The sequence below is a fragment of the Narcine bancroftii genome, chromosome 12 (assembly GCF_036971445.1).
Source record: "Narcine bancroftii isolate sNarBan1 chromosome 12, sNarBan1.hap1, whole genome shotgun sequence".
Lineage (NCBI taxonomy): Eukaryota > Metazoa > Chordata > Chondrichthyes > Torpediniformes > Narcinidae > Narcine > Narcine bancroftii.
In genome coordinates, this window is record NC_091480.1 from 62,870,624 (window position 1) to 62,894,009 (window position 23,386).

At 43.7% G+C, this 23,386-nt stretch overlaps 1 protein-coding gene across 2 annotated transcripts in view; it reads left to right on the forward strand.

Annotated features, from left to right (window-relative positions):
• LOC138747307 (glutaminase kidney isoform, mitochondrial-like) overlaps positions 1-22,455 on the forward strand; it is a 52,664-nt gene extending 30,209 nt beyond the window's left edge. For both annotated transcript variants that reach the window (XM_069906402.1, XM_069906403.1), the window contains 11 exons: positions 4,224-4,256; positions 4,726-4,784; positions 5,691-5,757; positions 6,902-6,952; positions 9,273-9,449; positions 15,158-15,289; positions 16,715-16,807; positions 17,497-17,558; positions 18,728-18,804; positions 19,440-19,503; positions 21,455-22,455. In XM_069906402.1, coding sequence (XP_069762503.1) covers positions 4,224-4,256; positions 4,726-4,784; positions 5,691-5,757; positions 6,902-6,952; positions 9,273-9,449; positions 15,158-15,289; positions 16,715-16,807; positions 17,497-17,558; positions 18,728-18,804; positions 19,440-19,503; positions 21,455-21,647 — 1,008 coding nt within the window. In that variant the 3' untranslated portion in view covers positions 21,648-22,455. The remainder of the gene's footprint in view (positions 1-4,223; positions 4,257-4,725; positions 4,785-5,690; positions 5,758-6,901; positions 6,953-9,272; positions 9,450-15,157; positions 15,290-16,714; positions 16,808-17,496; positions 17,559-18,727; positions 18,805-19,439; positions 19,504-21,454) is intronic.
• Positions 22,456-23,386: the final 931 nt, after the last annotated feature.

Below are 23,386 nucleotides of genomic sequence, written 5' to 3' on the forward strand. Positions count from 1 at the left end.
GAATGAGAATGATATTGCAGGTGAATCCGAATAATTTGTTTACCTATTTTTTTTCCAAAAGTTACCAAAACCAGTCAGTGCACAGAGCCATATACAGTCAAATAATTGATTACAGAACAGGACCTTTATTCCACAATATTGTGCTGACCCACATAAACCTCTTCCATAACAATCTATCCCAGTGGTTCATAACCTTTTTATTTCCATTCACATTCCACCTTAAGTAATCCCTTACTAACCACAGAGCACCAATGGGCATAGGTGGTAAATGAGTGGAAAAAATGGTTGAAAACCACTGACCTAAACCTTCCCAACTTCACACCCATAACCCTCTCTTTTTATTACATCCATGTGCTGATCTCAGTGTCTTTTGAATGTACCAGCCTCCACCACCAACCCCAGCATTGCATTTCCAGGCACCCACCATTCTCTGTAAAAAGAAAACTTGCCTCTGAGTTTCCTAGTCTTTCCTCCTCTCACCTTAAACAGATCTACTCTGGTATTGGCCATTGCTGCCCTGGGAAAAAGGTGCTGGCTGTCCACCTTATCTATTCCCCTCATAATCTTACATACCTTTATTAAGTCACCTCTCATGCTCTGTCACTTCAACGGGAAAAGCCCCAGCTTGCTCAACCTTTCTTCATAAGACATGTTCTCCAATCCAGGCAACATTCTAGTAAATCTCCATTGCATCCACTCCATAGCTTCCATATCCTTCTTATAATGAGGCCACCAAAACTGAATGCAATAGTCCAAGTGTGGTCTGACCAGAGTTGCAACATCACCTCATGGTCCTTGAATTCAATCCGCCAAATAATGAAGGTCACCCCACAATACACCTTCTTAACTACCCTATCAATGTGCAGCAACCTTGAGGGATCTATGAATCTGGCTCCCAAGATCTCTCTCTTCCTCCAAACTGCTAAGAATCCTATTGTTAACCATGTACTCTGCCTTCAAGTTTGATTATCGTCAACACCTCAATAATCTCTTCCTTTGCTTCCTATAATAACCCAGGGTATAACCCATCTGGTCCTGGGGACTTACCTGTCCAAATGTTTTCAGAAGCACCAACACTTCTTCTTTCTTAACCTCAACATGCTACATTAGCCTGTTCTACACTGACCTCACATTCACCAAGATCCCTCTAAAATCCCTCTACACTAAAATGCAGTATTTTTCCCGACCTCCTTTGCCTCCAGACACATGTTCCCCCCTTTATCCCTATTCAATCCTACCCTCACTCTGATCATCCTCCTGTTCTTCACGTATATGTAAAAGGTCTTAAGGTTTTCCTTAATCTGACTTGTCAAGGCCTTCTCATGCCTCCTTCCAGCTCTCCCATGTCCATTCTTAAGTTCCTTCCTGGTTACCATATAATTTTCATGAGCCCTTCCTGACTTTTGCTTCATAAATCTTTATGTCTGTTTCTTTCTTCCGCTTTACCAGTTGTCCCACTTCTCTCATCAACCATGGCTCCTTTACCCTACCATCTTTTTCCTATCCATGACCCCGCACAAGTGGTACCTGAACGCACTCCACATTTCTGCTGTGCACTTCCCTGAGAACATCTATTCCCAGTTCCTACCTGATCCCATCATAATGATCCCTTCCCCAATTAAGCACCTTCCCATTTTGTCTACTCCTATCCTTGTCCAGAACTATGTGAAAGGTCAGAGAGTTGTGATCACGGTCTCCAAAATGCTCCCCACTGAGAGGTCTGTCCCTTGACCAGTTTCACTACCCAGTACTAGATCCAGAAAGGCCTCTCCTCCAGTTGGCTTGTCCATATACTGTCAGTATTGTAGTAAGGAGGTGCCAGTCACTATTTGGGAAGTTGAAGTCTCCCATGACAACAACACTGCTTTTTCTGCACCTTCTTCAAATCTGCCAACTTCTCCACTCCTCAGTGGTCCAGTACAAAAAGAGTGATCACTCCCTTCCTATTTCTGACATCAACCCACACTGACTCAGTAGACAATCCTTCCATAATCTCATCCCTTTCTGCAGTAGTGATAGGGTGGAGGTGGTCAATGAAGTTAATGAAACATTGACTGGCTATTTCTACCCATGGTTGCAGTCTGACCTCCTGAGTTCCTCCTCTTTGCTTCAGAAATGATGTTATACTTTGGTGATATGAAGGCACTGAGAATAAACAGTGAATTTTCCACTTTCTTGAAAAGACAAGGAAAAAGAGCAATTTTTCAATACATTTTTGTCTTAAGAGTCATTGAGTCACCCAGTGTGGAAACAGGCCCTTTGGCCTGACTTGCCCACACCGACCAAAATGTCCCACCTACATTAGTCCCACCTGCCTGCATTTGGCCCATATCCCTCCCAACCCATCCTATCCATAGATCCATCCAAATGTTTCTTAAACATTGCTATAGTACCTGCCTCAACCACCTCCTCTGGCAACCCATTCCATACACTTTGTTTAAAAAATTCCTGCTAAATCTCTTGTGATTTTATACACCTCTAGAAGATCATCCCTCATCCTCCTCCTTTGCTGGAAGGAGGTTACTTTCAGTAAATGTCCAGCTAATAAAAAGAATTCCCCAAATTTACACTGAAGATCTGTAAAAGAATACTGACACCCTGTAAGGCCAACTTACCCCACTAACTCTGGACTGGGCATGAGGAATCAGTCAAGGACCCTATTTCCAAATGGAACATTGACCTTCAATGCTAGAGGGATTGAATTTAGGAGCAGGGAGGTTATGCTGCAGTCACACAAGGTCCTGGTGTGGCTGCATCTGGAGAACTGCATGCAGCTCTGGTCTCCTTACTTGAGGAAGGATGGACTGACTTTGGAGGTAGTGGAGAGGGGGTTTGCCAGGTTGATTCCAGAGATGAGGGAATTAGCCTATGAGGCGAGATGGAGTAGTCTGAGACTGTACTTGCTGGGATTTATGAGAGGGGATCCTGTAGAAACATAATTTTATATGAAAGGCATAGATAAGATAGAGGTAGATAAGTTGTTCCCATTGGTGGGGGAGAGCAGAACTAGGGGGCATAGCCTCAAGATCCAGGGGAGTAGATTTAGGATGGAGATGAGGAGGAATTGCTTTTCCAAGAGGGTGATCAATCTGTGGAATTCAATGCCCATTGAAGCAGCGGAGGCGACCTCAGTAAATATATTTATGACCAAGTTGGATAGATTTTTACATAGTCAGGGAATTAAGGGATGTGGGGAAAAGGCAGGTTGGTGGAGATGAGCCCATCATCAGATCAGCCATGGTCACATTGAATGGTGGAGCAGGCTCGACGGGCCGGATGGCCGCCTCCTGCTCCTGTACATAAGAATGTTCTTATGTTCCTGACTAATCTCCTCTTCCATCCTTTTGCAATACAGCAGTGCTGGAACTGTGGCTCTGAGCTAATTTGAAGCCTGTGACCCACCATGTCTGAATAATAAATAGCTCCCTTCAATAATTTAAAGAATATAGGTGGAAAACATGCTTGAGAAGTGCACTAATTCTTCCCTTCTTACAGCAGCTGTTAATCCCCTTTCCAGGCAATCGTGAAGTTTATTCAGGCAGCAAATAAACTGCGGAGTAAGACTGGTTTCCATTTAGGCAGAGTGACAAGCAGGCAGATTAAAGGAGGGTAAATACATTTAGTGGGATGCTGACACAACCTGCAGTTAGTCAGGAAATAATACCTGATAATCAGAAACCAAACGGACTGACATTGCATAAACTTTTCTCTTTGTCACGAACCCTTTAGCTGCATATCCACATCACTATGGCAATCTTCAAGTTCTGAAACTTGTTTACATTTGTGTTTCGTTGAACACATCGCAGCATCTGTTCACTTGTGTTGTGGGCAAGTTCTGCAGCAACCCAGACAATTGGATACGTGCAGACACAAAATTGACCTGAAATTGCTTCTATGTATTCCTTTTCTTGTCTCTCTATTTGAGGAGCCATATGAAACAATGGCCACCTATTCTCCATAGATGTACATAAAAGATCCCAATTCAAAGATGGGTATGAATGATATCCCAGAGTCCTTAATCAAAATGTTATCCTCCGCCACTTTCATTAAGAACAAAGTATCCAGTCCTTACTTAATTGTTTTTTGTGAGATTTTGTTTTCCATAAGATTGCTGGTGTATTTCCTACATTATAAATATACTGGTAGATGACACTCCAAAAGCATTTTATGAGTTGTAAATAAAGGAATAGTTTTAATACACCTTTTCACTCTTGTACTTGCAGCCTGGAGCAAACAAAGCAGAGAAGTTTGACTGTGTAAGTATTCCAACAGCACAAAAGAGGTGACCATTTATCCAGAGACTTTTTAACCTGGTAGCAGAAAACCCAATGGCCATTCAGCTGACTACCAAAAAGCTGGTGTGATGGGGTATTTTGTTTAAAATGAGGCCTACTTCTGGTAAGTTTGGCTGTTTAGAAGAATGAACAAGGAAAATTCCAGTAACCTTCGAGAGAGGGTGCAAAGGCTCCACAATGATAACATAATTTCAATGTTATCTTGTACAATCCATAAAATACAATTCATGATGCACATTTAACACGTGTCATTTGCTATAAAATATCTGTATTCACCATTATGATGAAATCTCACAATAATAGTTCACGTACGTCAGTGTTTCACTTAGTTTCACTTAGTCTGAACTCCAATTATGATTAAACCCTGCATCAAGAGACTTTACCTCTTAGAAATAGCACACTGGTTCTAAGTTTATTTTCCTTTCCACAGGTTATGCACTTCCTCAATAAGATGGCCGGAAATGAATATGTGGGGTTCAGCAATGCCACGTAAGTGCCAACCTCCATTCCTGTCTCCAAAGATCCATCCAGAGCCTCCAATGTTCACTGATAATTTGATATTAAACCTTAGCAAGGAGTATTGTTTTACTGGAGAGCTTGCTACCCATTTTCAGTTTTGTTCAGAAATAATCTTGAATCAGATCGAGGATTTAAGTCCCATTCTTGATTGTCACACCATCTAGACCAGTGGTTTTCAAACATTTTCTTTCCATTCATATACCACTTAAGTAATCCCTATGTCATCGGTGCTCTGATTAGTAAGAGATTGCATAAGGTTGGACGTGGGTGGGAAGAAAAAATTTGAAAACTACTGTTTTAATCGTCCCTCATGGACTCGTTATGTGCACGGTTTCAGAACTCCAAAGGAAATGGGCCAATGACAATTTTTCTCAAGCACAATATTTCAGTAACAATAGAGCAGTGGTCTTTCACCCTTAACCCATGTTCTCTAGTTTGTATCTCACCTACCCTCAGTGGAAAAAGTCTACCTACCTTTAATCTGCCTGCAACCCTCGTAATTTTAAATACCTCTATCAAATCTCTTCTACGCTCCTCTATGCCAACTCATTGCCCCCTTTGTATACAGAGCCACTACCGTGGTATCATCAGTAAATTTGTATATAGTGGTGTTCTCATACTGAGCCACACAGTCAGAGGTGTAAAGTGAGTAGAGCAGGTGGCTAAGAATGCAGTGCTGTGTTGATGAAGATTGTGAAGGAGATGTGTTCACCAATCCTTACTGATTGGGGTCTGGAGGTGAGGAAATCCAGGATGCAATTACACAGTGGGGTGTTGAGTCCCAGATCTTGGAGTTTGCTGATCAATTTTGAGGGGGTATGGTATTAAGAGGTTTTTCTGTATCACTAATAGTGTATTTTTATTTCCATGATTGAGGTTTCAGTCAGAGAAGGAAACGGGAGACAGGAATTTTGCCATCGGATACTACTTGAAGGAGAAGAAGGTAAAGCCACAAACAAAAACTGTGGCGTTAAATGGAAAACAAGTAAAACAGCAGAATCTGAAACAAAACAGAAATGCTGGAAGAAATGTTTGTTAAAGTTCACACAGAAAGTTTGCTGTTGCCTTGATGGAAGTTTGTTTGCTTATGGTTTAAACATCACTGATCTGAAGCAGGAGTCCTGGTCTGTTTACCCTTTTCCTTGTAAAATTGGCAACTCAAATCTATTTCTTCATTGAAGCTGCTTACTGCAGAAGGACAGTGTAAACATTTCACTTCAAACATTATTCTGCTGGGCTAAAAGCTGATCTCAGATATTCCTTAAAAATAGCAGCCAATCATGCTTCATCCACCTGAAGTCAGTTGAAAGTATTTTAATTACAGGCTTTGCAGTGATGATTAGAAAATGGAACCTGGATTGTTAATGGGATTGTTGACGCTGAACCCACACTGGACAATGAAGATTTTGCTTCCTCAACACTTTTGGGTGTATTTTATGGATTTGGGGCTGCTGATCACGAAAATCATCTTCAAATTTTCCTATCACATACCGTTTCTTAGATATAACTTATTTTTGTGATTTCCTGTCATATTTTAAGTCTACTTCAAGCATACAAAGGAGTGCAACATGTCATTAAAAATTCATTTTCTGCATTCACATTCGGACTCCTTCCTGGCTGATCTCAGTGCTGTCAGTGACAAACATGGTGGAAGGTTTCCCCAGGACATGGCAACCGTGGAAAAGGGGTTTCAGGGCAACTGGAATCCATCAATGCCGGCCGACTATTGTTGGACACTGACATGAGAGGCATCAGATGCTGAGTACAAACGAAAATCAGCGGCAAAACATTTTTCGGTCAGTTGAACTGACGCAATATGTCAGCGTCATGATGCGATTAAACAGGGTAAATTCAATCAAAGTTCATTCAATGTTTCTCCAACATCCTATGTGATACAGCAAAGCTGAAATTATCTTTGTGTTCAGCTTGAAGTTGTCTATCATAATCCGCAATTGTTTTTCAGGAAGCAAAATATTGAAAAAATAGTTGTCCAGTGTCATTGATGTGAGTGATTTCTGAAATTTGAAAGAGTATGCTGCCAAAGTACATTTTATTGTTAACTTGGTTTATCTTTTTTTTTAACCCAGTGCTTTGCGGAGGGTGTTGATATGATTGCTACGTTAGATTTTTATTTCCAGGTGGGTAAAGCATTGTTCACTCTTGCGCTGGATACAAGCTGAGTCAATGGCCCTCCCTTGCTACAATAGTCATAGTCCAAAGTTACGACTATCATTACCTTTTCAAAACATCCAACCAGCAGTAAAATTGCCTGTGTAGTGTAGCAATGCCAGATAGATGAAGGTCTAAATTTTGGGTGCTCACCTCTGACAAAGGTGCTATCACTGGATGCTTTGACTTTTGTTTTCTTCTCTCCAATCATTGACCCTTTGGACTCTGGGTCCCGGTTTTCAGGGACAACCAACAAGCGCATATACTCCGTGTCCTGGTTTTTCAGGATTGGTTTTATACCCAACCACCACCTGGATTGTTCTGGTATTCGTACTGTAGTTTACCATGGACCCAGTCCAGAATATATATTATGAAAGGTTAAAAATGGCCAGAGTCCAAAGGGTTAAATTAGCCTGAGAGCATTTTCACTTTTACTTTTTCATTCATCAACTGTTTCTCCAAAACCCAATTCTAATGGTTTCTTCCATCTGGATCAGTTCTGCCCCCTTCACCTTCACATTTCTGAGAACCGTCTCTCAGCCCCTCCTGGGCTCTGGATTCATTTTAATAACATATCTGTCCTGTTTTCCTGCAGCCACCAACACACTGTTGCTTCCCTAGATGAGGGCCATGACTTTTGATCAACCCACTGGTCATGCATGATGCCAGCATATATCCTGCATTTCGTCGTGGTGTTTTCTTTTTCTCTGTCAGCAAGCATGTTAACAACTAAAACACCAGGCTTCATGCACCACCAGGATTTGTGCATGCTGGTCCCCTAGGTGTCCATGTGGAACTGGAATCACTCGAGGTGGGGGAGTGGGCAGAAATCATGGAAAAAGTGAGGCTTCCAGTCCAGTAGGAAGGATGGATTGAGGGAATGCCGTACATGAAAGGGACTTGACAGGGAAAGGTTAAACAGGTTAGGACTTTATTTCCTGGAGCCTAGAAGAATGAGGGGAGATTTGATGGAGGTCTTTAATATTATGAGGGGTGTAGACAGAGTAAATGTAGGTGGGCTTTTTCCACTGAGGATAGGTGAAATACAAACCAGAGGACATGGGTTAAGGGTGAGAGGGGTTTAGGGAGAATGTGAGGGGGAACTTCTTTTTTAAGTCCTCTACCTCCATTTCTACTGCTGCTTCCCGCTCTTCCATCTTGTCCATTCTCTTTCCCATTTCTGTTAAGGTCATATCTATTTTATTCATTTTCTCTTCTGTGTTGTTTATTCTTCTTCTTAAATCATTAAATTCTTGCGCTTGCCATTCTTTAAATGACTCCATGTATTCTTTAATAAGAGAAAGTATATCCTTTTTCTTGCCTTTCCCTTCTTCTTTTATTTCACTGTACTCTTCCTCTTCTTCTTCCTCTGGGTTGGCCATCTGTTGTTTCTTTGTTGCCCTTTTCTTCTCTTCTTTCTTGTTTTCGTTGTCTTCTATGTTCTCCTCTTGCTGCAGGTGTTCTGCAGCTGTCATTGCCGGCTGTGGAGATCGACTCCCCAGCTGGTCACCTCTCCCGTCAGTGTGTATTTTTGCGACTCCTCGCGCATGCGCGGTTGCGCACTTTTACTCGGCTCAGCGAGCCATTTTTGTAGTCCACTTTCTACCGACCTGAGGGAGCGGGTTTCTCTCTCCACCGCGGGCCTCTTCGAAAAGGTAAGGCCTTCTCCTTCTTCTTCCGTTGTCTTCTCTTCCTCTCTTCTTACCGTTGATTTCGATTTTTCTTTTTTCGCCGCCATCTTCTTTCCACCTTTATACTCACTTTTCTTTAATTTTTATTTTTGTGCCTTTGTGTTTTCCTTTGTTTTTTCCGACTTTTCTGGAGAGGGCTGGAGTTCACCGTCCGGCCACTACTCCATCACGTGACTCCTCCTGGGGGGGGGGGGAACTTCTTCACACAGAGAGAGTGTGGTGGGAGTGTGGAACAAATTTCCAGTTGAAGTGGTGAATGTGAATCAATTTTAACATTTAAGCAGAATTTGGACAGATACAATGGATGGGAGGGGTATGGAGGGTAATGGTCTGTGTGCAGGTCAGTGGGACTAGGCAGAAAAATAGTTTGGCACAGACTAGAAGGGCCGAAGGGCCTGTTTCAGTGCTGTGGTGTTCTATGGTACTGAGGGAGTGCTACGGCATGGGTAGTGCTGAGGGATCCCCATTACTGGTGAGGGGGTAGTTCAGAGCATGTATATTCTTAAACAAGATGTTGAAATCTCACATTCATGCATTCTTTCTGCAAAGTCAAATTTCACTTCTTTCCTTCCCCCACCACCCCCCCCCCCCACTCCAGCTCTGCTCAATCGAGGTGACATGTGAATCCGGAGGTGTGATGGCAGCCACTTTGGCCAATGGAGGCATTTGCCCAATCACAGGCGAGCGGATCTTGAGTGCTGAGGCGGTGAGGAACACCCTCAGCCTGATGCACTCGTGTGGGATGTACGATTTCTCAGGCGAATTTGCTTTTCACGTAAGCCTTTGATGGCAGTGATGTGGCGTATATGATTCAAGATTCAGACAGCTTATTAGTACTGATACTGCCAAGCCACACTTTGTAATGGACTTGGTGTCTCCATCATCTTACATTACCACACTATGCCTTTGCTGCCTTCACAACTTCAAGGTGTTTTATTTTAGCACAGGGGAGCACTGAATCAGCAGTTGAGGTCCGATGCTAAGTAGTCATGCAATTTCCTGGTAATTGAAATTTAAATTTAGACATTACCTTTCAGCCCACAAGCCCGTGCCGTCCAGTTACATCCAATTGACCTACAGTCCCCAGTATGTTTTGAACAGTGGGAGGAAACTGGAGCACCCAGGGAGAGCACACACAGACATGGGAGAACATACAAACTCCTTACAGACAGTGTGGGATTTGAACCCCGATTAACCCGCTAACTGCTACACCAACCGTGCCACCCACTTAGGGTAAGTTCCATCAATTCTGGACCAAAAAAAAACATCCTAACCTTTCTCCCAACCACGAATCAAACTGGAAAGGTTAATTTTCTTGACTTGTGCTAAATTGAAAGAATAGTGGGTGGTGGCCCTGTATGAAGCTAATTTTACATGGTTGGCTAAAAGCTACATGGACCATGAGACAGAGGGAAAATAAATTCCTTGCATTATCAAAAGAGTGGTGCAGACACCAATATATTTTAATGTAACATTATAAAGTAATAAGAACCAATAAAATAATAAAGGCTCCTTAAAGAAGTCAGCCTCCATGATCCCTCATGACTGAGCAACCTCAGTTAAGTAGGGACACCACATACCATATATACTCGTGTACAGTCGACACCCCCCCATTTTTGACCCTGACCACCCACCTATCGGAGCTCCCGATGACCCGACCGTGAACCCTCGCCCTGACTGCCCACCCATCCAAGCTCCTGACAACCTGTCCACCCGCCCATCCAAGCTCCTGACACCCTGGCTGCTCTCCCATCCAAGCTCCCAACGTCCTGGCCACCTGCCTACCTGAGCTCCTGGCACCCTGGCCACCAGCCCATCCAAGTTCCCAACGCCATGACCATGGATTTACCACCTGGTCCTGGCCATCCAAATTCCTGATGCCTTGAATTACGTAGGTACTTACTGCGACCAAAAGTAGCACCCATGTAAAAGTCGACCCCCACCCAAATTTGACCCGAAATATCAGTCACCAAAACTCAACTATTACACAAGTATATACAGTAATGGCTTTAGATCCTGCTCTAACAGTTTCATCTAGTTTGCAGTTAATACAACAGTAGTTGGCCTCATCAGCAGAAAAGAAGAAGTGGAAAATCTCGTGATATGGTGTGAGAGTAACAACCTGAGTCTCAACATGGACAAGATGAAGGAGATGATCGTGGTCTTTAGGAGGACCAGGAATGACCACCCTCCACTACACATCAACAACTCTGTAGTGGAGAGAGTGGAGACACCAAGTTCCTTGGAGTTCACTTAACTAGGGACATATTGTGGGCACCCAACATCTCCTCACTTGTCAGGAAGGCGCAACAGTGACTTCCCTTCCTGAGAAGACTGAAGCGGGTATGGCTACCGACCACCATCATGTCAACCTTCTACAGGAGCTCTACTGAGAGCGTCCTGGCTGGCTGCATCACTGTGTGGGTACGGTTGCTGCAGAGAAATGGATCAGAGGTCAATCCACAGGACCATAAGAGTGGCAGAGAGGATCACTGGAGACTCCCTCCATCAATGTGATCTACTGGGATCGTTGTCTGAGGAGGGCGCATAAAATCATGGAGGACCCCTTCCACTCCACACACAGCATCTTTCAGCTGCTCCCGTCGGGGAAGAAATCCAGGAGGATCAGAGCCAGCACCACCAGGCTGAGGAACAGTTTCTTCCCACGGGCAATGAGAATGTGAACGACCAAAGGAACTGCTCGCACTAACCACCTTGGACCCTCATATTCATGAAACAATATCTATTTATTTGTATAGATGAAATACTTGTCCTGAATGTGTATTGTCTGTCTGGTTGTGTGTTTTGCACTGAGGACCGGAGAACAGTTGTTTTTGTAAAATCTGATGACAATAAACTTGAGTTGATTTCTGATTTACAGCATATCCTAGTCCAACCTAATGGAATTTTGCCATCTAGTGGTTCAATATGTCATAGATTGATCCAAATTCCAGTTAAATAGTCATTCCAGATTCTGGTCCCTAGGATTTCTTGTCTTGTTTTATTGAGAAATTGTGTGCTGCAGACCACCCCCCCGCCACTCACAACTCCTTTTGCTTCAGTGTTCTGTCATGCTGTCTGTGTTCTGCAACTCACTGTTGGATTGTTTGGCATTTGAAATATCAAAGTTGTGCATTTTTTGAAAGCTTTTAATAAGTCTGTCCTTTCTGGTGCTTTTGGTGCTGTTGACCTGTAAGGCTATAAGACTTTGAAGCAGAATTAGGCCATTTGGCCCATCAAGTCTGCTCCACCATTCAAATCATGGCTGATACATTTTTCCTCTCAAATCCATTTTCCTGCCTCCTCCCTTGTGATAGTACAGATTCTATCACCAATGTGATTATGTACATATGTACAGATGTAGTGTAGGATGACTGATTGGCTGAGAGTGTAGCCACACCTACTGGCAGGTCTTAAAGGATTGTTCCTAGCCAGACCAGGTCATTCTGGACTGGTTGACCTACTTGTGATATGCTCCAGTCTTTTAGTTAATAAAAGCCTTGGTTTGGATCAACAAGTCTTTGGTTCTTTCGACGTGCATTACATCCCTGTAACCTTTTTTTTTCCCAAATTTTATTCAACTACACATTACAAATATAAAACACACACAGGGCTACAACCAAAACCAAAACCCACCATAAACGTGGCAACAAAACCGTGAGAAGCAGTAATTACGACCACCCCTCTATTACACAGTATTACACATCAACTCGACCACTGTCCCCTAAGACACCATGTGTTCCTGCTCCAACACTGCACGGGCCAGGACGTAACCCTGAAAGATGGGCAGACTCTCCCCACCCCCTTGTCCCCGTAACCTTTGACATGCACACTGATCAAGAACCCATCAACTTCTGTTTTCATTGTACCCTATGTCCTTTTATTCTGAGGCTGCACCCTCTGGTCCTAGAGTGGAAACTGGAAACATCTGCTCTGTGTCCACTCTATTCAGCCCTTTCAATATTCAGTACGTTCAGTGAGATCTCTTCCTCATCCTTCTGAACTCCGAGTACAGATCCAGAGCCATCAAACGCCCCTCATACATTAACCCTCTCATCCCTGGGATCATTCTCGTAAACCTCCTCTGGACCCTCTCCAACGCCAGCACATCCTTCCTTAGATTTGAATGTATGCCTGCATTTAAATTTAGAACTGCTCACAATATTCCAGATGTGGTTTGACCAACACCTTACAAAGCCCCAGCTTTAGATCTTTGCCTTTATATTCCAGTCCTCTCAAAATGAATGCCAACATTGCATTTGTCTTCCTTACTACAGACTCAACCTGCAAGTTAACCTTGAGGGAATCCTGCAATGAGGACTCCCAAGTCCCTTTGGACTGCTGCTTTCTGAATACTCTTCCCATTTAGAAAATCGTCTATTTCTTCATTCCCTCTATCAAAGTGCACGACCATACACTTCCCTAAGCTGTATTCCATCTGTCACTTCTTTGCCTATTCTCCCAACCTGTCTAACCTCCTCTGCAGACTCCCTACTTCCTCAACTCTACCTGTCCCTCCAACTATCTCATATCATCTGCAAACCTGGCCACCAAGTCATCAATTCTGTCATCTAAGGAATTTATATTATTCGTCATGTCAGTTGTTCATTGGGTTCTAATGTTTGACAGATTTTTTTACTTCTTTTTCTGGTCTTGCCTCACAGCCAGGTGCAGTTCCATAGTCATGGCCTAGCATTTTTTTTAGAGACAGCCATGAACGACAATGACAAGTTCACTGTCATAGGGAACAGTACAAACATAATTCTTACTTGGCTGCACCTGAAGAGATTAAAAAAAAACCTACAGTATAGAGTTGAATTTAAAAGGAAGAGTATATGCAAAATATAGATAAATAATAAATATTCATAGTTATCCACATGCAAAAAAAGTTGACATCAATAGTGCAGACAGCCCTTTTGTGGTGTGAGTGCATTCGATGGTCAATGTAACAAGGGGAGGTTCAAGAGTCCGATCTCTGTTGGAAAGTGTTCTTGAACCAGGAGGTGCTGGTTTTCACGCTTCTGTACCTTCTGCCCGAAGGGAGCTGTGAGGAGGTGGTGACCAGGGTGACGTTGGCTGCCCTCTTAAGGCAGTACCTCACAGAGATGTCTGCAGTGGATGGGAGGTCAGAGCCTGTGCTGGACCTGGCTATGTTTGCTACCTTCCGTGTTCCTGGGCATTCGAATTCCCAAACCAGGCTGTGATTCAGCCAGTCAGTATACTTACCACACAGCACCTGCAGAGGTTTGGTAGAGAGTCCGATAACATGCCAAATCTCGTCAGACTTCTCAGAAAGTAGGTGTTGCTGTGCCTTCTTCATGGTTGCCTTGATGTGCTGGCTCCAGGAGAGTTTTCCTGAGATATGGACTCCCAGGAACTTGAAGGTACTTCCTCTCCCCATCTCTGTCCCATGGGTGTGGACAGGTACATGGTCCCTCAACCTCTCCTTCCTAAAGTTAATAGCTTCTTGGTTCTTGGTGATGTTGAGAGCAAGATTGTTGTTCTGGCACTACCCAACCTGGTTCTCCATCTCCGTCCTGTATTCCAACTCCTCATTTCCAGTTATTCATCCATTATGAGCATCAGCAGAGATGCATGAGCTATCTGGGTATTGGGGATAGGAGCTCCACTGCCAGGCTTAATCCAATCTTTCCACCCAGGTATGCATTTTCCATCAAAAGAATGGGCAAGAGAGGAGGAGGCCATGTCACTGGGTAGCACTAAGTCGTAACCTCAGCTGATATCTTTTTTACCCCAATAGCACTATAGTCAACTAGCAGTCACCTTGCCACCTACCCTTGACTCACTCAGCTATCGGAAACTAGAAATTGAACCAACTGGCTTGCATGGCTCAGCTTTTCTCAGCTGAGGCATCAGAAGAAGTTGGGCTGCATTCACGTTGATTTGCACTTACTGGTTAGGTAAAACCATGACATGCAATACCTGCCAGAGAGCAATAGCATTTGCTGGCTTGCATGCACACTCTTCTTACTGGGAGCATTGCAATGTTGCTTTGACTGCCATCCTTGGTCTGCACTTACCGTACATACTCGTGTAATAGTTGAATTTGGTGGATCAATTTTTAGGGTAAAATTTAAGGGGTCGAGTATTACATGCATACCATGTTTGACTGGGGTAAGTACCTGCGTCATTCAGGGCGATGGGAGTGCCGATGGCCGGGCAGCCAGTAAATCCGGGTTCAAGGTGCCTGGAGCTCAGATGGGCAGGTGGCTGGGGCCTAGGTGAGAGTCTGCAGTTGAAGCGTTGGGAGCTCCGGTGGTCAGGGCATCGGGAGCACGAATGGCTGGGCGGTCGAGGTGTTGGGAGTTCTGATGGGCGGGCGGCTGAGGTGAGAGTCCGTGGTCAGGGCATCAGGAACTTGGATGGGCGGGTGGCCAAAAATAGGGGAGAGGGGTGGTGACTTTTACACAGTCTTGACTTCATTTCTGAAACGTGATTGTGTGTCTGTATTTTTGGTTGCAGGTTGGCCTCCCAGCCAAATCTGGTGTTTCTGGTGGGGTTCTGCTTGTGGTACCCAATGTGATGGGTGTCATGTGCTGGTCTCCTGCCTTGGACAAAGTTGGCAACAGTGTGAGAGGAATCGATTTTTGTCAGGTATGAAATTACAGGAGGATGTGACTCACCAACTCCGTCACCTGCCATTACCTACTTAGGGCAGCGCTATGCTAAGATTTACCTCGCACATTTGGATCTGGTATGGGGACACATCACGGTCTGGTGCGGGAACACCAATACCCCTGAACAAAGCCCTGCAACAGGTAGTGGACACAGCTCAGGCATCACAAACAAAACCCTTCCCCACCAACGAATATGTCTACAGGGAACGCTGCCGTCGGAGAGCAGCAGCAGTCATCAAGGATCCACACCACCCAGCACACGCTCTGTTCTCGCTGCTGTCACAAGACTTGCACCACCAGGTTCAGGAACAGCTGCTCCCCCTCCACCATCAGACTCCTCAATGACAAATTTAAGGACTCTTACACTGTTTTGTGTATTGCACAGTTTGTTTACATTTCTTTATTTGTTTACACTGTGTCCAGTTGTTTTTTGCACTGGTAGTGATTCTGCCTCACCCGCAGGAAAAAGAATCTCAGGGTTGTATGTGATGTCATGTATTGACAATAAGTCTGAAATGTGAAACATTCTATCAAGACAGTTTGGTAGTATTTGGTAGTAATTGTGGAATGTGTTGAAACCATTTTTTACAATATTGATATTTTTAAGGATTCGCTATTAACATTTCCATCTCTGCAAATGTACTGATTCACGATAGGATAGTCTCTGATAATGCACCTAAACAGCCACTCTTTAAGTTGCACTTTCAGTTGGAGTTTTGGCAGACTCTTCAACTTCATGGCACAGGATGGGGCATATTTTCAACAATTAGAAACAGGAATACCAGCTATTCAGTCTTCCTTCAATAGGCCCTTTCAAACTGCCATGTAAAATGGGGTTAACCAGGCAATTTGCCTAGTTAGGGACTCAGTTACGCGGCAGTTAGAAAGGGTCTGACCCAGTCAACCCTGTGGGAATCCAACTGAGTCCCTGACCTACCTCCAAGGTGGTCAGAGAACCCAGTCAAACTTACCTAGGTCACGTTCACAGGCGACTTGAAAATGAAAATGGCCGACCCACTTATTCCAGTGACGTCAGCGCTTGCGTGCGTGTGTCACCGGGCAGCCAGCATCCGAACATCCGGCAATACTTCCAGTGAGTGCGTGACGTGTCATTGCAGGGACAGGATCCCCCCCTTAAATTGCTGATTTAATGGGTCGATCCCCCTGCAATTTAAAAGGTGCTTCCAGCAACTTTGCCCCAGTGTAAAAGGGGCTAATGACAGCATTCTGAAGCTAACATGTTGCTTTGAGTGTCTGATTCCTCATAGCTATTAAAGACAGACATGGGTGAAATAACAAAGGACGTGCACAAATCACCAGACACAATTACCTACTTTTGTTGCATTTAAAACGTTGACAAAGTAAATTCTTCTCAGGCTCTGACTGGTTTGTTCCCTTCCAGGAACTGGTTTCCCTCTTCAACTTTCATAACTATGACAACTTGAGGCATTTTGCCAGGAAATTGGATCCACGGAGAAATGGAAGTGAAGCCAGGGTAAGGAATCTATTGCCAGGGTGTGAGAATATCACCAAGCAGTAATTACTGAAGTAATGACTCGGTGTCGGACAGAGTAAAAGTACAAGGACAGCACAATTCAACTTCACAAAAAAGGACCAAGAATCTCCCCAACACTAAAATTAAAGCCAGTCCAATAAGCTGGGGCTGAAATTGTTTGTACAGACGCCACACTAAAATTGAAACTTTTAGTTCACAAAGCTGCTATTTTCTCCTCTTGGATTTCCACCGCCTCAGTTTACTCTGCAATCTTCCAGCAGTCAGTTCATGCTAATATTCATTGACTTGCACTAACCGGTTCACGTTCTGCATCCATGGAGCTGTGGGAGGGGGATTCAGTAGGTGGGGAGAGTGGGCGATGGGGGAAGAGTGTCTGTGGGGAAAATGGGTTGACGGGGGAGTGTCCCCGTGGGGAGAATATCCGCGACAAGAGTTGGTAATGGGGCGGGGGCGAAAGAGTGTCCATGGGGAGAATCTCTGTAGGGAGAGTCGCTCAGGGGAGGTGTCCGTGGGGAGAGCTGGTGATGGGGGAAAGAGTTGTCTGTGGGAGGGATTCAGTGTGGGGAGAGAGTTGAAGACCAGATGGGATGTACCTCTGTTTCAAATGGGTTCTGAATAATTTTTAATTTAGTTCTAATTTCAAAATCTGTTTTTATTGATTCCGTCAGGAAGAATCAGTGGTGAACTTGTTATTTGCTGCCTACAGTGGTGACATAGCTGCATTGCGAAGGTAAGTCATTGTTCTTCCTTCTCAGTTTCTAAGCAGTTAGTCAGTCTTGGCTGGAAAAACATGAGCCATGGGGAAAGTCGGTGATGAAGGAAGAGTGATCAAGAAAACAGGCAGTTGGCATTTGTACCTTTTCCAATTTAAGTGAGGTAGATGAAGGTATGTTGGAGAAGCCCATTTTTCATGATTTTAAAAAAAGTAGATGTACAGTATGGTAACAGGCCTTTTTGGCCCACAAGTCCCTGCCGCCCAATTTACCTACACCCCTGGTACATTTTGATAGATGGGAGGAAACCAGAGTCCCCGGAGAAAACCCACGCATTCACAGGGAGAATGTAGACTCCTTACAGACAGCGCGAGATTCAAATCCAAGTCCTGATCGCTGGCACTGTAAAGGCATCGCACTAACCCCTACACTAACCATGCCACCATTTTCCTCTCCTTTTGTAAAGAAGTACCTACCTACAATACAACTTCCATCAAAAACAATCACGCAATGAAAATGGTGGCTGCAAACAAGCATCACTTCCATATTCTAGGCATACATTTCATGTCTCAGTTACATTTAGTTTTCATTACAGTAAATTACATTTAACTTAGAAATACATCAAGATGCTTAACAAGAACGTTATCAATTAAATCTCTTGACAGAGGAGGAAGTAACAAGACTATAAGTCTGATGAGAGCATCTCTAGGGGAGTGTGGACCGCACCGAGTGACACCATTGGGGGTGGGCTGACACCAAAATGACAGTCTATAAAATTGTTGTTTCGGCAGAAATTTATTATTTTTTAAATAACAACAAAAACATTTTCCGGAAGCCCAGCTTACATGTATCAATATTACCTACAAGGCTAAAACTCGATGCTCATTTACTTTTTGGTGTTTTTAGTCACTGCTTTTATCAAATTTTCTGGTGTTTTAGCTACAACATGTGGGAATTAGTATTTGTGAACCGAGATCAATAACTTTGCTAGTTGTTTATCTCACTACCATTGGGATTAAATTCAGTGACCTACGGAAATTATGATTTACAAGTAACATTAGTACAAAGCAGATTACTAAGGATTCTGTGTGGTCTGATATGGGAGGAGGTCCAATGTGGTGGGGGGGGGGGGGTGGATTACACCAACCCTCGTGATGCCACTGAGTGTGCTCTCTCACCTTCCCAGGTTTGCACTCTCTGCAATGGACATGGAACAGAAAGATTATGATTCACGGACACCTTTACACATAGCTGCCGCTGAAGGTATGGATGAAATTGTCGTATTGACAGTATGTCTACCAGCTTGAATAATACAACATGCTGACTCTTCCCTGCTTCTCTCTCTTTTATTACTGAAAGACAGTCCTTTGTTCCTCACCTGAAAAATGTACCCCATTGGAAGGGTCTGAATTTGCTTCAACAGTAGCGAAGAGGGGACATGATTGAAGTGCAGAAGATGATGAGGGGCATGTAGATGGGGTAGACTGGAAGAAGTTTTTCCCCATACCAGAGAACATAGGTTTAGGATAAGGGGGGAAGAGACTTAGAAGGGATTTGAAAGGGTTCTTTTTCACCCAGGGAGTGATGAATATCTGGATCATACTACTGGAGAGAGTTGCTAAAAACATTTATGAATTTTAAAATTTAAATGTAGAACTTCCAGCCCACGAGCCCATGCTGCCCCATTGATCTACAACCCCAGTATGTTTTGAAAGGTGGGAGGAAACCCACACAGACACAGGGAGAGTGTACAAACTCCTTATGAACAAGCGCGGGATTCAAACACCGGTCGCTGGCGCTGTAACTGCATTGCACTAACTGGTATACCATCTGTGCCACAATATCTTGACCAAATCCACTGCTTTAGAATCACTGAATTCTTATTCCATTTTATGCAGGTCACGTGGAAGTCATTTATTTTCTTCTTGATGCATGTCGGGTAAATCCATTCTGCAAGGACAGGTGAGTGGCAAATTTCAACGGCAGAGGATGAAGGGGACATTTGATAGTTGAAGGTGACAATCCGTCCTCAATGTGGACTTTTCTGTTCTGGCTTTGGAGACGGTTCCCCAGGTTGATTCCAGAGATGAGAGGGTTGGCCTTTGAGAAGAAATTGAGGCGTCTGGGATTGGATTCGCTGGAATTTAGAATGAAAGGGGATCTTATAAATATGTATAAAATTATGAAAGGCAAAGATAGAAGTTGTTAAGTTGTTCCATTGGTGGGGGAGACCAGAACTAGGGGACAGAGCCTCAAGATCCAGGGGAGTAGATTTAGGACAGCGACAAGGAGGAACTGCTTTTCCCAGAGTGGAATTCGCTGCCCATTGAAGCAGTGGAGGCGACCTCAGTGAATATATTTAAGATCAGGTTGGATAGATTTTTACATAGTTGGGGAATTAAGGGATAAGTGGAAAAGGCAAGTTGGTGGAGATGAGCTGATCATCAAATCAGCCATTGAATGGTGAAGCAGGCTCGACGGGCCAGATGGCCAACTCCTGCTCCCAGTTCTTATGTTCTTAACCGATTTAACTTAAAGATGGATGTTGGTACTGTCATGGATATACTTTTATATTGTATATAGATATGTTTTTTGAAGGATATAGATTGTGGGGATTTAAGAGTGTAGACTACTTCACAAAACAGATCTCATTTAAAATGTAAGAGCTTAGCTGAAGCCAGTCATGCAGGCACCAAGAGCCTTTGCAATAAAACAATGAGGCTGCTTTGCTAAAGAATTTCAAACACAGGTGTAAATTGATTATTGTTTTGAAAGCAACAGATGAACAGGCTCAGAAGTGTCACAATTTGTTTGGTTGCAGTTTACTGTTCTAGGAAGGTTGTGTGGTTTTGCAGGCAGATAGAGAAACCAAACAGGCTTTCTCACAGAGAGAGAGAGAGAGAGAGAGAGAACTGGTTTCTGCAAGTGGCTTTTGGAGGCTGCAACAACAAGGTGGCAGCTTGTTTAAACCCCATTTTGAAGATGGGTTGCGAGTTCTGTCTGTTAAAAACCCTGGTGGTCCTTACAAGAGAAAATGGCTGGCTAGAGTGTTTCACCTGAAATAAGGGAAACAAGAGGTTATCATTTGGAAAACCCTGATGGGGCAAGTTTCTTCGGCAGACACTGAAGTGGCTGATCGGAGAAAATCCATTTGTGTGTGTCCAACGAGCAGCGAATCTCTCTCTGAAAGCAACAAGAACCTTCCTGAGTGGTAACCAATTACCTTTCAGCACCAGAGCTTGGTGAAGATTCCTGTTAAATTCTGTGTATAGTATAAGAATTGCCCAATACTGGAGAAATGAGATTGGACTGTGAATCTAAGAACTTTTCTGAACACGTACACACATTACATACATGTATGCTTAGAATTAGAAAGCAGTTATTTTCATGTTTAAATCAAATTTAAAATGACTTTTGTTTAAGTAACCATTTGTCCTGATTAATTTCTATTGCTGCTGGGTTTTGGGGTCCTCTGGGCCAGTAACAGGACCAAGTTTAGCACGGATGTGTAATCTGTAAATACGTCATGGGATTGTAATGAAAAGCTGTATGGAGTACTTTTCCTGGAATCAACAGGAGTTATTCATGGGAATCCAATTCAAGTAGTTACGCAAATTCAGCTCCTCTTTTGTGGAAAGAGTGTACTCATAGTGGATCACGTGAAGTGAGATAAATTAGCCATTTTCATAATTAATACTTTAAATGTGTCTTCAGAGAACTTGAAGCTGCAGTCTAATTGGAGTTGTCCTTGATTATTAATTTTAACAAAACGCAGACAGGCAGCACAGTAACGGCAACACCGGGAGGAAAGCAGGCATGGGTAAAATATACAAACTCCTTCGCCCCCAATCCAGATTGCCGGTTCTGTGACAGCGTTGCACTAACCTTGCTGCCCTTTTTCACCTATTCACAGATGGGGCAATACACCCCTTGATGATGCAATTCACTTCAATCATCAGCAAGTTGCAAAACTGCTAAGGAACTACCAGAGCTCGTACCCACTGTTGGAGACACCAGAGTGTGAAGAGAACACATCTGATGAAAATACAGGGGAGGCTACTGAAGGAGGAGAAACATCACCAACTTCTCTGGTTACTAAAGGCTGAAAATGCGCCCTGGTTCCTGTGAAACACTAAAGTCTGCAGATGCTGTGATTGTGGTTAAAAACAAACGCTGGAAGAAGCCAGCTGGTCTCCCAGTGTCCCAGATGCGTCAAGACCTGCTGAGTTCCTCCAGCATTTGTGTGTTTTAATTAGTCCTGGGTCCTGTGTTATGCCTGTGATGTCGTTGTGCAACAGCAGTATGGTGTCCCAGGAGTTCCAACAGAAGAATCAGTTTCACCTCACGGTAGCACAATCTCAGACCAACAGATATTTGGATGGTTGATTCCCAGAACCCATCCCCAGAATAAACGGGTGAGGAATTCTCACTTCAGTTTGATAAATAACAATCCAGACATTTTTTTTTAATATATATAAAAACCTTCAACGGAGAGCAGCACAAAATCAGAAAAGGTTGAACAATATGCAAAAAGCATGGTCAAAAATGAAGGGAAGAGTTGAATGAACCCCCCATCCCAGCACTTTAAAAAAAAACTAGGGCTCTCCCATGTATCGACAGGTAGAGTAGCTGTATTGGACAACAAATATTGAAATTGTACCCTTCATCCAAAGAGAGTGCAATCTTAAAACCAGCACCGAGGAAAATAGATTTCTCAGATAGTTTGCACCATGAAGACCCAAACTGCACAAGAGATATCCCTGGCTTCAGTAAATGTTTTGTTAGTGTTGTACTTGCACATTATAAATTATAAAATAACTGTCCCTCTATTAGTTCTGGAGTGTGTGTCACTGTTCGATAGAAGCTATGTGCATAATTCAGTTTAAAAAACTGCTATTTTGTAGTAATGCAATAAAAATACAATTACTTGATACACTTTGTTGACCCTCAAATATCTGTACTTCGATGTTGGTGATGAAGTCATTCCAATGAATGTTGAGGATGGAGCGGAGACAGCCATGAAGACCCAACTGTGCTGGGTGGGTCACGTCTCCAGAATGGAGGACCATCGCTTTCTCAAGATCGTGTTCTATGGCGAGCTCTCCACTGGCCACCGAGACAGAGGTGCACTAAAGAAGAGGTACAAGGACTGCTTAAAGAAATCTCTTGGTGCCTGCCCCATTGACCACCGCCAGTGGGCTGATCTCACCTCCAACCGTGCATATTGGCGCCTCACAGTTCGGCGGGCAGCAACCTCCTTTGAAGAAGACCGCAGAGCCCACCTCACTGACAAATGACAAAGGAGGAAAAACCCAACACCCAACCTACCAATTTTCCCTTGCAACCGCTGCAACCGTGCCTGCCTGTCCCACATCGGACTTGTCAGTCACCAACGAGCCTGCAGCAGACGTGGACATACCCCTCCATAAATCTTCGTCCGCGAAGCCAAGCCGAAGAAAGAAATATCTGTAATTGACCAGACTTGCAGAGCGCAGGCAAAAGGGATGATTCATTATTCTGACATTTTCTTTTGGCTTTGGGAATCATTGAGAGTGTTTAGAGAACTTTCTCCAAGGCAATGAAATGAATAGGTTGAAATCAAGAGCTGTGAATGGAAATCCAACCATCAAAGAACCCCTCTCTCCTTCCCTCCATCAACATTTCCTGCTGCCTCAAAATATATTCCCAACCCATCCTGGCCACATTTTCTTCTCCCTCCTCCCCTCAGAACAATGATTCACGAAGTGTCAGATAGAACACATTAAAATATTGAAGGACAATTTCTTTCCTGCTGTTATCAGACTCCTGAATTAACTCAACTTAAAATAATGTTGCCTTTGCTCCG